Source organism: Podarcis erhardii, assembly GCF_964252035.2.
Source record: "Podarcis erhardii genome assembly, chromosome: 12".
In the NCBI taxonomy this organism is placed as follows: Eukaryota; Metazoa; Chordata; class Lepidosauria; order Squamata; family Lacertidae; genus Podarcis; species Podarcis erhardii.
In genome coordinates, this window is record NC_138513.1 from 51660203 (window position 1) to 51674748 (window position 14546).

Consider the following 14546-nt stretch of genomic DNA (forward strand, 5'->3'; position numbering starts at 1 on the left):
ATCGGGGCGCTGGTAAATATGAAACATCCCTCACATCCATTGGCAAGTTCACTTTTGGCTCATTTTACCCATAGCCCACAAGCAATAAGGAAAAACCTACCATCTCCCTCGGGGGTCTAATAAGCAGCATTATTATCCCATCAGAACCTGAACTTGGATAAGTGCTTTATGATATAATAAACGTTGACAGGCCACAAAGCATCTTGCTGCATGAAGGCAGCAGAGCAAAGAAGCAGGCTATATAAACACTAGGTCGTCAGCCCTTATATAACTTTAATCAAGATTAATCTCACTTTACCATGGCATGCTTTATTAAGATATGTGTGGTAGTCTCATTCCTGAAATGAAAAGAAAGGAACCAGAAAAGAAAATAGCATTTCACACAAGCAAACCTAGAGTGTGATCTGCCAAAGGTTTTGGTTGCCAAAGGCAGTATTGTAGTTGTTTTGGATTCAGATTGGCAAGGAAGATCACAAAGGTTGCTCTTTGATGGGTTTCATTTACAGAGTGAGAAAAATATACAATAAAGCAAGAGGAAGCAGACAACATCTGTTGCTGGGGAATCCCTTCCCTTCCTGGGCAGGCAATGCATTGATCTCCTTACAGGCCATGAGGCAGCCTTGGTCAGCAGCAAGATCTGCCCTGGGCTTCCCACAGGCTGTGGGTGGGCTTAATGGGAGTGCTGGTGACATTTGATCACCAGCTTTGGGGGTGTCATTCCTGTGACCCTGTCCATGTTTCTGTCTGGCAAAGTCAAAGTGGGGCTGCAAAGGGAGGTGATGGCTCTTCTCCATGGCACTTAAAGTGCTGAGTCAATCTTTATGGCTCACAAGGAGACCCAGGTGGCTCAGGTGGCCTTTCTATGATAAGTGATGATTCTGGCACACTGAATTGTTTTTCTTTATTTTTCTTTCAGAGGACAAAGTGTGGACGACTGTGAATCATGATTTGCAGGAACATTCCCCGGTGGTGAGCAAGAGGCCGGAGAAGCACGCTTTGCTGCAGCTGAATTACAGTGCCACCATGGATCAGATCTCCGCCATCACAAGCAGCGCTGAGTATTGTGAGCAGTTCATTTCCTACACCTGCAAAATGTCAAGGCTGCTGAACACCCCAGGTAGGCAGGCCATTTTCTAAACAAGTGTCCTGGTTTTGCATCTGGCCTAAATCTAATCCAAAGCGCTTCCTGGTGTAGCTCTAGTAATCCAGCCCACTTGGGATTGGGGGGGGGGAGGTCCTTTATTTGTACTACCTTATTAATGATATTGTCATTTTTGTGTGTTTCTATATTGTGCTGCTGATGAAATATTTATTCAGTTTGGGATGAGTCGTGCTGCCATTTCCATAAGCTAATTTTAATGTAGTGAATACAAAAAAGTGAATTCAAAAAGTAGCCTCTTCCATCCCCACATTCAACTCTTGTAAGAATTTTTATTTTTGCTGTTGCCGTCTTTGTTTCTGTATAGAAAGCTGATTTCTAAAAAGGAAGATGTTTCCAAGCATCTGCTTAGAAGCCACACCCTCTGACCTGGAAGTCTTAGGTGGGAGAGAGCTACTCAGTGGGGAAGGAAATGCACTAGCGCCATACTCAGCAGTGTCCTGTTATTAGCATTTTAGATGCCACAGAGTTGAGTCCTTCTCCTGAAACAATATCCTGGTCTTATTTAGAGACTCTTTGGGTGCAAAACAGAAGCAGGAGTGTCTCAAACTTCCTTTTCCTCTTCGTCTTCCAGTTCAGACTTTTGACCCTCTCCGTGTGAGCGCTTGTGGGAGCTTGGATGGCTATTAATTCAAGCTTGGTGTGTGTTGTTGTGTCCTGAACATGCACCTCCATTTTTATTATGATCTTCAAGGAAGAAATTGCGTTACAATATATTTTGTGTTTTGCATCTTAACTTCCTCGCTGGAAAATGGGCATGGGATCTAGCTGTTGCTTGAATCTGAAGCACAGAATTGCACTTGGAACAAATGTACCAATTTCAGCCTGATACCTCAGGGAGACATAAAAGCATGTTGCTAATAAACTTGCAAACATGGAATGATAAATGTGTGAGGTAAACCAAAGGCCTCACTTTGCTCAGGTAGTCAAAGTTTACAGATTATCAAAAGCACCTTAAAGATCAAAGAACTGGAGGTTTATAAGCAGAGGTTGGATGGGCATCTGTCATGGATGCTTTAGCTGAGATTCCTGTCTTGCAGGGGGTGGACTGGAGGACCCTTGGGGTCCCTTCCAACTCGACAATCATATGATTCTATTATTGTATGGCTGACAGTCTTCAATAGCTATGATTCTCCTAACTTGCTAATTTTAGAGGGGTGGCATTTTCCAAAGAATGGGGAGGTGTTTACACAGAGAATCCCCATTATATTTTGTTATGTCTTCTTTGAGCTGCACATATTTTAGATCTGGCACACAGGATGTGCTCAGAGAATTAGATGCCTTATTATACCACACACAAGCACACAAACACATTTTGCTTCCAAAGAGCGAGACAGGGAAAAACAAATCAATGCAGATCATTTTAAGTATTGTTTACATCCCGCCAGTGGCTAGTCTGCGCACATCCGACATTGGTGATTTACACAGCAGAAAAGCAGAAGCTGATCCATTTCTTCTGTAAATAGCCCGTTCCTCAGCTCTGTTCAGCAAGGGGCCAAATCCTTTTTGTCCCTATCCTCCTCTTCTGTTTACTCTTTGGGAGTGTTGTCTTATGATACATAATGATACACTTCTTATCTTAGAATATAAAATTCTGTGGCTTCTTCTCCTGGAGAATTTTACAAATAAATCACACTGGGCTGGCGTGGAGCAGGGGGACTAGATAAAAAACATAAAAATGGTTTTTGCTTTTGTAGGGTGATGATATTTTAGGCCATATCACAACTAGGTCTGGGCAATATTTGGTTTTCAACATTTCAATATATCACCTGCTAAACATCATGATATACCAATATATCATAATGTCTGAAATAAAGATGGAGCTATGTAGAGGCCTTGGCTGGCTTCACGTTTTTTCTAGCATCGTGACTTTTTCTGGCGCTGCTCTTGTGATTTGCTGCCCCCTGCATTGGGGAGGGGAGAGCTGAGCTGGCAGAGTTAATGTGAAGAAGGAATGCAGGAATCAAGAGAAGCATTGGCTGGCTTCATGGTTTTTCTCACTGTGATTTTTGAATAGCACATACACACACACAGCATGATTTGCTACTTCAAACTGGTTTTGGACAATATATTGCTCAGTCCAAACACACATTACGATTCGCAATATATTACCAGGTCAAAAATTATGAAACCAATATCACACTATGGGCTTTAAAATGGTTTTTGACGATATATTGATATATCGCCCAGCCCTAATCACAAGAGAAGTTCCTGCTCAGATGCTCAGCACATCCAGCTAAGTCAATTCAACTGCTTGTGTGCTTGTACTTTTGTACTGAGGGGAAACTGGTTTAAAAACACTCATGTCAGATGTCATTCTGTACCCTAGAAGCATTCCTTTCTGTTGTAATGAGGAGGAGGAGGAGGCTGATGTCAAGACAAGGCAGTGCCTTCTGAGGTGCCAGAGCAGGAGGCACCGGCCACTCTAGTAAGCTATGGCAACTTTCATTTTATACACTGAAAATTCTCTAGTTGGGAAGTGGCAGTTTCTGATCAGCCTCCCTCAGGTGGTGATGCGATAGTGATTAATGCTGGTCACCAACAACCATAACAGTGGTGGTCAAGGGCAAGGCAGCCATGGCAAGCCAGGGTGGAGGCAGATTTGTGGCTGCCTCAGATGCTCCGAGCAGGAGAGGGCTCTGCGGAAGAAGATCCAAGGTCAGCTGGTTGACAAGAAGCAGGCAGGCCAGACTCCCCAGGAGAAGCAAAGCCCAGGTCAGTCAGAGTCAGGACAAAGGGACAGTGTGGGTGGGTGTATGAAAGAGAGAAAGAATGTTTGTGCCTGGATAAGATGATATAGACTGGCATATTGTCCATGAATACTGGGAGTGAGGATTTCCTAGATGCTTAATTCCTTAGTCATATAATGCAGAGTTTTCACCTCTACTCTGCCATTAAGTTGAGAGGCAACTCTTCCTTCTTATGGTTCTTGAAAGTGGACTTGGACAGGCAGCCCTTCAAATAGAGGACTTCTTCAAACAAAGGACTGTACTCATAAAGCAGGACGCATTGAAGAAGAAGAATTTGGATTTGATATCCTGCTTTATCGCTACCCTAAGGAGTCTCAAAGCGGCTCACAATCTCCTTTCCCTTCCTCCCCCACAAGAAACACTCTGTGGGGTGAGTGGGGCTGAGAGACTTCAGAGAAGTGTGACTGGCCCAAGGTCACCCAGCAGCTGCAGGTGGAGGAGCGGAGACGCAAACCCGGTTCCCCAGATTACGAGTCTACCGCTCTTAACCACTACACCACACTGGCTCTCAATGCCACTCTAAATGGGACCAGAAGGCCTTTAACAGTTTTGTTGCCTAGGATTTTTTGTTTTTTGGCATTCTTGTTCTAGGTTGGTGTTGCTTTCATCCTCCTCCATTACTGTAAACGTATTTGCTACCCCACATGTCCTCTGACGATAGTGTCTGAAGCATCAGTTGCCCTATAAAATGTGTTTGGAGGCTGAAACCAAATGAGAACTGATCATTAGGCCCATTACAAGAACATCTAGACAAGTTCTAGGCAAGGAATCTAGAACTGATTATCAAAATGCTTGATTGGACTTGACTAAAAGATCAGTGGGTTTCAGCTATACTCTTCGTAAGCCAACAGTGTTATGATACCACCTACTGGAAGAAATGAGCCAAAATAAGTTTTAAACCTTCTCCCTCCTCCTGATTACTCCAGGCTCATTCTCTTTGAATTACATCTGGAATCACAAAGCGGTTTTTTACTTCACAACAAAAGCAATAAAGTGGCAAGCAGAATATTTGGGTTCTAGAGATGAACATGTGGGGTGTAAGGAATTGGTAAACAAAATTGCTGCTTTTAAAAAAAAATATTGAAACCTTTTGAGGGCTCCTTTAAGTCCACGTATGGTTTTGGCTAGTGGTTTATGGCTCAGAGTTGTTCAATAGGATATCTTAAATGTGCCAAATAATGGAGTAGGTGAAGTGTCTCGCTGGTTCAAGGCGAAAGCCCAGCTGCACCAGCATTCCTGCTGCTTCCAACACTGGCCAGCTCAGAAGCAAGCAAAGTCATACTGGTGAAGGCAAAGACTTAATTTTTGTCCTCAAAATGTCAATTTATCATTGGCTAGATTTCATCTGAATTATATTTCAGAGAATCATAGAGTTGGAAGGGACTCTGAGGGTCATCGAGTCCAACCCCCTGCAATGCACAGATCTCAACTGGTGGGCAGTGTTGCGGCTGGGCAGCTGGGACACAACAGCTTACTGGCCTAAGGGGCAGAGGGACACCGCCTCTCCCCTGCGTCTTGCTGGCCGTGTCATCATTGCTGGGGTTCTTCCCCTGTGGAAGAGCCTCAGCCAGTCAGCTTTCAGGGTGGGTGTGGCCGCGGGCGATTTAACTGCAGCGCAGACGGGCGGTTCCCTCTCTCTCGCCCCATCACCAGATCACCCAACCCACCCACCCTCTTTTTATGTTTTGCTCAGATATGACCTTGCTTGTCATTCGCCATATTGTTCAGGCCAGGAATTTTTCCATTTGGCAAGCTGGCACCGGCCATTTGGTTTTTGCTACCTGCTAGCAATCATCACAACTTTTGTGAGGTTAGGCATTGGGTAAACCTTTGTTTGGAGGGAGGGGAGGTTGCCTTCGCCTGCTCCTCCTCAGTAAGGATATCCTGTTAAAGGGATCTGGGGTGTGAATCCTGTCCGTAGCCTGGGCGTGGGCTAGGGCCATGTCACAGCCCCTACAGGGACCCCTTGGGGTGCCCTTATTTGATGTAAGTCATAGGGCTCCCCCTATTGGTGGTTTACCCTTAAATGGACTCCCTGCAGACAGGCAGGAGTCAAGATATAGCTTGGCTTCACCCCAATGCCTAAGCCAAACCGCTCACATCTGTAACCAATAAAGTTGTGGCCTATTTGAACCCATGTGTTTTATTGTTCTCCTGGCAGCTTTGTGGCTCAGGTGCCTTGGCACGCAACTGGCCATCCAACCTCTGCTTAAAAACCTCCAAGGATGGAGAGTTCACCCCCACCCCCCAAGGGAATCCGTTTCACTGTCCAACAGCTCTTACTATTGAAAAGTTCTTCCTGATGTTTAGTCAGAATCTCCTTTCATGTAACTTGGATCCATTGGTTCAGGTCCCTTCCTCCGGAGCAGGCGAAATAGGCTTGGCTTTCTTGCTTATTTTCTTAACCCACATAATGCTTTATAAAGAGCATAAATGGAGAGCATCAAGAGATTTTAAAAAGAATATTTGTATCAAAGCAAAAGATAAAGATTGCCTGTGCTATATTTAAAAAAAACCAGAAACAGTATCGATAGGCATGGGGGACAGAAAAATCAATAAAACAAGCTTGCTGCAAAAATTGATTTGGACATGAACAAACAACGTTTTAGCTGCATCTGCTGCTTAGAAATCTCTTGCCCTTTGATGGCAGTGTCACTGCTGGGGTGGTGAAGTCAGAAAAGCATTACAAGCACCAGAAAGGCAGAATTGCAGCAAGGCATCACCTGCAATTAACGAGAGAAAGCTCTAGCTAAAACTTGGATGTTTAAGGCATTGTGTGAAGTGGCTCCCTTCCTCTAAAAAGATTAAATTCCAAATGTGAGAAATCATTACTTAGGAGGCAGGACAAATATTGCTTAGGAGCACCCCTGCTACACTTGTTCTGCCACCATGGTGAACATGTAGACTCACTGGAGAATCATCTGGCATTTCCTATTTTGAGCAGAATCCCAGACTTATTCATAGGTGAGTTACATGAGAAAAGCACTTGCCCCTATAAGCATTCCCCAGGCACGCTGCCATTTTCAAATGCATTAACCACCTTTAGCAGCCCATGCATGTGTTGTGTTACCATGCCTGCAGCCCGCCCACCTGAGCTGCCAAGAGTTGGTGTGTAATGTGCACGTGTGCTTTCAGCTGGCAAAGGGTGGTGCAGTGCTTTGGCTTAGGTGGGGCCATATCCCTGAGCAGTCATGAATTTCCCAGGGTGCCTTGAGCCAGTCACTGCCTGAGCCTAGCATACTCAGCGCCAAGGGATCATGGGCCAGGCCAGACCTGCCTTCCAAACCTCCAGGCTTGTAAAATATCACTTGAGCAAAGGACATCATCACTCCTGCTGTGAAAAAAGGTACTAGAGCTGTGACACCCCCACCCAGGGCCGGATTTACATATAAGCTAAACAAGCTATAGCTTAGGGCCCCACTCTTTGGAGCCCCCCAAAAAATTAAAAGAAAAAAAGCAACTGGGTGTACATTTCCAATTACTTTGATAAAATACATATTTTGTTATGTGCAAATGACCTGATATTTTGTTATGTTGAAATTGTTAATAAAAAAATTTAAAACAAAAAACCCAACACCAAACATATTGCACAATAGGACTGGGGAACGTGTGGTCCTTCAGGTGTAGCTGAACTGCAACTCGCATCATCTGGACTATTGTATTCCCTCATCATTGAATACAAACATTAATGGGGTTTAAATGCTCATTGATGACAGAAAAACATCCTGGCCGTGTTTCAAGCCCTCGCTCTGGTCATATACTGTAACAACCACATGTTGGCCAGGGATTATTGAAATGGCTTCTGGAGTTAATCCCGTGTATATCATGGCCCAAATTAATATATGAAAAACATCTGTAAGAAGCAGAACTTCTTTTATTCCAATGCTTCTGTTATATTTAAAATTAGGTAATAGGCATGTTTCATCCTCAGTTACCTAAGGGAAGATGGTAACTAGGTGGCAGGTAAAAAAAATGACAGCTTTCCCTGGTTCCTAGTGTGGAGTTATTCACAAGAATTTGCAGATACCTAGCCTGGTCTCCTCTTGTGATCATGATGAGGTGCCAGTTTTGTCACATACAGAGGCTTAAATGCTTGTGCTTTCAGATATCTGATTGTGCAGAATGAAATCGGGGGGGGGGGGGACCCAGCTTAAAATAACTTCTCTGTTCTATTGAGGGAACTAATCTTTCTCTTAAATTGCTGACAGCTCAACACAGGTGGTGGTAACCTGGGGCTTGCTCAGGGCACTGCAGGTTGAGACTTGCATCTCCTGTAATCAGTCTGATTGTCAATGGCACTTCATTGGTGTACAGAACATGCTTTTTATTATCGTTCTCTAATGCTTTTTCTCTTGGTAAAGGAAATAATGGTAAATTTAAATTGTCGTTTCCTAACTCTGCAAAGATTTTCTTTCTCTCCCCTCCCCCACACAACTACTCCTAACTCCAGGTCTCTTCATCCTCGTCATCCTTTTAAATTACATTCTGTTTCATTAATTAAATACAATCCTCCCATATTGATATGGGGATTTTTTCAATCGCACTAAGTTAATATTGTGTTGTAAACTGCCCTGTGATCCTCTGATGAAGGGCAGTATAGAAATTTAATAAAATAATATGCAAAACAGATCAGACATAAAATACAATGGGAAAAACTTATTGACTCTGTTTGGATAATTTTTAATTAGAGAGAGTGTCAAAATCAATCTCAACCAAAGAAACCAAGGTGAAATAAGATCCTGAGCTCTTGTTGAAGAAGAGTAATTTTGGATTACACCAAGGCCTATAGCGTGCTTTGCTCATGGTCCATACCTGGAGCCCATTCTTGGCTCCAGTATCTCTGCCTTCAAGCTGGGATTGGATGACAGAATCCATTCCACACCTGCCAGTCTGTTCTGGATTTTGGGTGGACTGAAATCAGCTTGCTTCAAGAGCTTCCAAAACTTTTGGATGTGAAACCCAATGGCTCTATTTACACCCAGCTGCAATGTGCAGGAGTTCCCATGTTACAATTAAAAACCTGGTTGGCATGCTACAGAGTTCAGTGGGTAAGATAAACAACCATTTGGGAGAAGTTGAAACAAGAGAAGTTGAAGCTGGCACAGGAGGAAGAAAGAGGTGATTCCAATGTAAGGGAGTCTACAGGCTGTTAATAAGGCTCTGAGTGAAAACTCTCGTATCTGGATGGGTGTTCTCATGAAACAACATCAAAATTACCGAGGTGCCAAAGAGGCAAGAACATGGAAGCCCCACAGCTTTCATGTACTCTCTTTATTTGCATATTTTGCATAATATCTTTATTATTTTGGATTTATCTCCTGATTATGAATTAGATGTCAGAAGGGCTTATAGATTTACTGTCCCATCACCACAGGAAGGAGGCCACCCTTCTGGACCAGCCATATCATATTTTGCAGCCTGAGGCAAAGGACTAGTTTTACACACACACACACACACTCCACTGCCAGAAGCCAGAGGAATTGGCCATTGAATCTTACATCAACATTGGTAAAGGAAGAGCATCCTTCATTGGCCAGAAAGAAAAGGAAACGGAGAGGGCGTAAGCAGAAGAGGGGCTGTAGGGCCGGACTACGAGTGAGGCTAAGTAAAAATCCTCACAAGCCTGCATTGCCAAGTCTCCTTGTATCAAATGTTAGATCTTTACCCAACAAGGTAGAGGAGTTGGAACTTATTACCTCTCGGCAGAAAAGTATCCGGGACTGTTGTGTTATGGTCCTTTTAGAGACGTGGCTGGATTCCTCCTTTCCACAGGGACTTTTGCAGCTAGAAGGACGCTCAGTAATTAGAGCGGATAGAACCGCCGAATCCGGGAAGAGCAGAGGAGGAGGAATTTGCGTTTATATAAATAACAACTGGAGCTCGGACATTAAACAAATGGACACGCATTGTTCTCCTGACTTGGAGTACCTAGTGGTGAAGTGCCGCCCTTTTTATTTGCCACGTGAGTTTAATGTTGTCATAATAACAGCGGTGTATATACCTCCCGATGCAAATACTGCTACAGCTATGGGTCACCTGCTAACTGCTATTAGCAAACAGCAGCGGGCCCACCCGGATGGAGCATTTGTGGTTGCTGGTGATTTCAATCGAGCCGATTTAAGGACTGTGCTTCCTAAGTTCCACCAGTATGTTGATTGTCCCACTGGGGGGGAAATACCCTAGACCGAGTATATAGCAACATCATGCATGGATACAAGACCAAGCCCTTGCCCAATTTGGGACAGTCAGACCACATATCCTTACTTATGATACCATCATATAGACCTCTCGTACGCAGAATTAGACCATCAACTAGAGAGATACGAGTGTGGCCAGCAGGTGCACCCGAGCAACTTCAAGATTGCTTTCGGAACACTGAATGGTCACTTTTTGTGGAGAATAATGTGGACACATACGCTTCAATAGTACTGTTCTATGTCAAAAGCTGCATTGATGTCGTTACTACCACCAAACAAATACGGGTGTTTCCTAACAACAAGCCCTGGCTAAACAGGGATGTGTATCTTCTGTTAAAGGCAAGGAATGCTGCTTTTTACTCTGGCGATGCGCAACAGTATAGAGAAGCTAGAGCCAAACTGAAAAAGGGCATTAGGGATGCCAAAGCTATGTACTGCCGGAGGATCGAAAAGCATTTTGAGAGCTCTGACCCTCGTCGTGTATGGCAAGGCCTGCGACAAATTACAGGGCAAAATATTAAAAACGAACTGGCTAACAGCAGTGCGCACCTGGCTGATCAGCTGAATCAATTCTTCAGTCGTTTTGAGGTGGGAACTGGAACCACCGTCACTACAGCATTGGCTACCAGCACATCATCAGAAACTATTACTGATAAACAACCACTTTTATTACAGACCTCCGACGTACAACGTGCTTTTCGGAGCATTAATATTAGGAAGGCAGCTAGACTGGATGGAATTATGGGACGAGTTATTAGGGACTGTGCTGCAGAATTAGCTGGTGTATTTACGGACATTTTTAATCTATCCCTGTTGCAGGGTTCTGTCCCTACCTGCCTGAAGACATCGATTATAGTGCCAGTCCCTAAACAGTCAGTGGTGGTATCTCTCAATGACTACAGACCAATAGCCCTAACATCTGTCGTTATGAAATGCTTTGAGAGATTGGTGCTAGATTATATTAAGGCTGGTCTTCCATCCACTCTAGACCCGTTCCAGTTTGCATACACAAGAAATAGATCTACTGATGATGCTATTTCCATCGCTGTCCATACTGTACTGAGTCATCTAGAACGACAGGGAACCTACGCAAGGCTGTTGTTTGTGGACTACAGTTCTGCCTTTAATACAATTCTACCAGACAGGTTATTCCTTAAAATGACCAATTTGGGTATACATCAGAAGATCTGTTTGTGGGTAAGGAATTTCCTGACCGATAGGCCGCAGACAGTGAGAATGGGACCTTACTATTCTTCTACTCTAGTATTAAGCACAGGAGCCCCTCAGGGGTGTGTGTTAAGCCCCTTTCTCTATTCCCTGTACACATTTGACTGCACCCCACTGTATAAGTCCAACACAATCATCAAATTTGCGGATGATACAACAGTGGTGGGGCTCATTAGTGAGAATGATGAGGCTGCTTATAGGAAAGAAGTACAGGGGTTAATTCAATGGTGTAAAGAAAATAATCTTATGCTTAACACCAAAAAAAACAAAGAACTCATAATTGATTTTAGGAGAAAGAAAAGTGTATTTTTACCATTGCACTTAAATGGCGAGGAGGTGGAGAGGGTTGGTAGTTTTAAATACCTGGGCACTTACATCTCTGAGGACCTCTCATGGACTGCAAATATTAATATGGTTGTGAGGAAGGTGCAGGGGAGGTTGTATTTCCTGAGAATGCTCAGAGGATTGAATCTATCTCAGCACCTACTTCTGTCCTATTATCATAGTACCATTGAGAGTGTCTTAACCTATAGTATATTATCGTGGTATGGGAGCAGCTCTGGAATGGATAAAAAAGCTTTACAGAGAATAATTAAAATTGCCCAGAATGTTATTGGGCTCCAACTACCAACCCTGGATGAGATCTTCACGTCTCGCAGCTTGAAGAAGTCACACAATATCCTGAGAGATCCCACCCATCCTGCTCACAACCTCTTTGAACTGTTGCCTTCGGGCAGAAGATACAGGACAATGAAAACACGAACCACACGCCTTCTGAATAGTTTCTATCCAAGAGCTCTGATTGCACTAAATAATGATCTCAGGGCCAGTTGTAAGAAATAGCAAGCAGTGAGTAGTAAGGAATGAGATAGGTTTTAGGTTATGCTATGCTTCTAATAGGTTGTGTTATATTCTGGATTATGTATGTTTTAATAGATTATGTCTGAATAGGATGAGAGTGTTGGAGATACGTGCAAATGTGTATGTGAATCCGGTCTTGGGTGTTTGATTTTCGTTGTTGTGTATACTGTGTATATATGGACAATGACAATAAATTTATCTAAATCTCTAAATCTAAATCTAAATTGTACCTGAGACAGCAGGCTTGTTCAGAAGGCCAGGAGAGACTGTGGCAACAGAGGAGAATCTCTGGGAGTTTTTGAGGAACAGGACTAGGGGCAGCTGCTGTTGCTGTCCCTGAAATCTGCTGCCTGAAGTGGTTACCTCACACTCCCTAATAGGAAGGTCATTCCTATTGCCCTCATACATTTGGTTTTAAAGTTCTCCAGTTCCTGACAAAGGAGGACATTTCAAACATACAAGAGAGAAGAAGTATTTGAGTGGGCACAAGATACTAATTCCCAAATTATGATAGTCCCTGATTATGAAAAGAGGTTGTTAAGAGTCAGCAAGCCTTTTCAGGAGCATGCCAGGTGTCAAGAGACGGAAACATAGAATTGGATATTCAAACCCAGTAATCTTTTGTCTTCAACTGGTGGGGCATATGAGGACCTTCCATGATGCTGCCTCAGCTGAGGATTTCCACATCATGACCATCTCCAGCTGAAGTGTGAGCCAACGTTACGCCATGTTAATTTCTGTCAAACATATGGCTGGATGCTATTTCACTTGGAACTATTTACCTCGTGAGAAATTTAATGTGGCTCCTCTTTAAGGAAATTGCAACTACTAATTATGGAAGGAGGTATCATTTTATTAATGAGCTTTCCTCTTGGCTGCTTCTCTTCAGTGGCAACTCTACCTACTCAACACCTCTGTCTCCTGCCTGGGCTGAATTAGAAACCTTTTACGTTACCCCAGTACAGGGCTAGTCGGCACTTGTATCCACCTTTCTAGGCTTCCCTACTTTCTGCTGTTTATGCTACTTGGATTACCTAGTCTGCCAAGGCCGGTGGCTTGCACAAAAAGGAGTTATCAGATAGATTTATCCTACTTCTATGCGGGGTGAGAGGAAGAGAGAGTTGGAACATCCCACTCAACCTGAGCTGTGACCTTACTGACTGTCACGTAGGCTCCACTGCAAATTGTCATCTCCAACCCCCAAGAGTTGGTGATGTAAGGCAGAAATCACATCCTTTATCCACATGATATAGAGCTACCCAGTTTAATCCCCTTTCGGGATGATGTCTCGGTAATTATTATTTTAGTCCTGGAAACCTGACTACCGTATATTTTGAAGATGTAAATGTTTTGCTGAATTACATCCTTGCCTTTTGGAATTCATCACTGGGCCTTGAACTGTGGTTCGCATATGCCTGAGGGTGCATGAAATGCATGGTGCTTCAGCACTGGAAAGAGAAGTCACAGAATTTCCTATAACAATGGATCAACGATTTTCACTTGGTGTCCTTATTTGAGCTGGCAATTTATCGACAAGAGCACAAAGAAGAGAAACGCTAACAATTTTTGGTTTGCTTTATATATACAATTTTATATCATCAAAACATATGAATCCTTGTCCGCCTTCCCATTTTGGCTTTCCCTTTCTTATTTTTAGCTTGTATGCTACTTTAATTGTATTGTTGAAAAAACAATAAAATTGCATAAAACAACAATTAATACGCACATGGGAGTCCACTCCGGAGCAGGAGCTGGCAATCTGGCAGACAAAATAATTCACAGTGACACAAAATAACCATCCCTTGACCTAAATGATTGATGATTGTGGTGAGAGCTGCTGTTTTCAGGTGTGCATCAAAGTGAATGATTCCAGGAGCCTCCTCTTTCTTGTTATGGTTGCTGTTGCTAGCAGAACTTTTTGTTCAAGGCTGCACCATTCATAAGTCAGAGTGATGAAGTAGTGCCTTTGAACATCTAAATCCCCTGGATCAAATGCAACATGTATGACCAAGACCTAAGCCAAAACAGCATGGCTTTGCTTTGTGGAGCTGCTGAATGGTGTGTTTTAATAAACTACAAAAGAAAGCGATCGGACTTCCAAAGGTTATGGCTTGTGTCATAACAAGAAATTTTCACAACTACCTGAAGCCAGGTAGTGGTCTGTGGTCTTTCATGAGTGAGGAGTAATTCAGAACAATATACTGTAGCAAAGCTTTCTGCTGCTGCTGCTGCTGCTGCTTCTGTTGACACTGCAGAGGCAAAATCTTTTTCTTCCCCCTCCAGTGGGTCATTGTGCATGTTCTTCCAGCTAATATTCTTATTACTCTTGTATGCTTTCTTTCAATTCTGTCA

The 14546-nt window shown here is 43.4% G+C and overlaps 1 protein-coding gene across 1 annotated transcript in view; it reads left to right on the top strand.

Annotated features, from left to right (window-relative positions):
- The window catches only part of CNTNAP2 (contactin associated protein 2), a 1010375-nt gene that overhangs the window by 753287 nt on the left and 242542 nt on the right, over positions 1-14546 (top strand). The window contains exon 13 of the mRNA XM_081881791.1: positions 917-1117. Coding sequence (XP_081737917.1) covers positions 917-1117 — 201 coding nt within the window. The remainder of the gene's footprint in view (positions 1-916; positions 1118-14546) is intronic.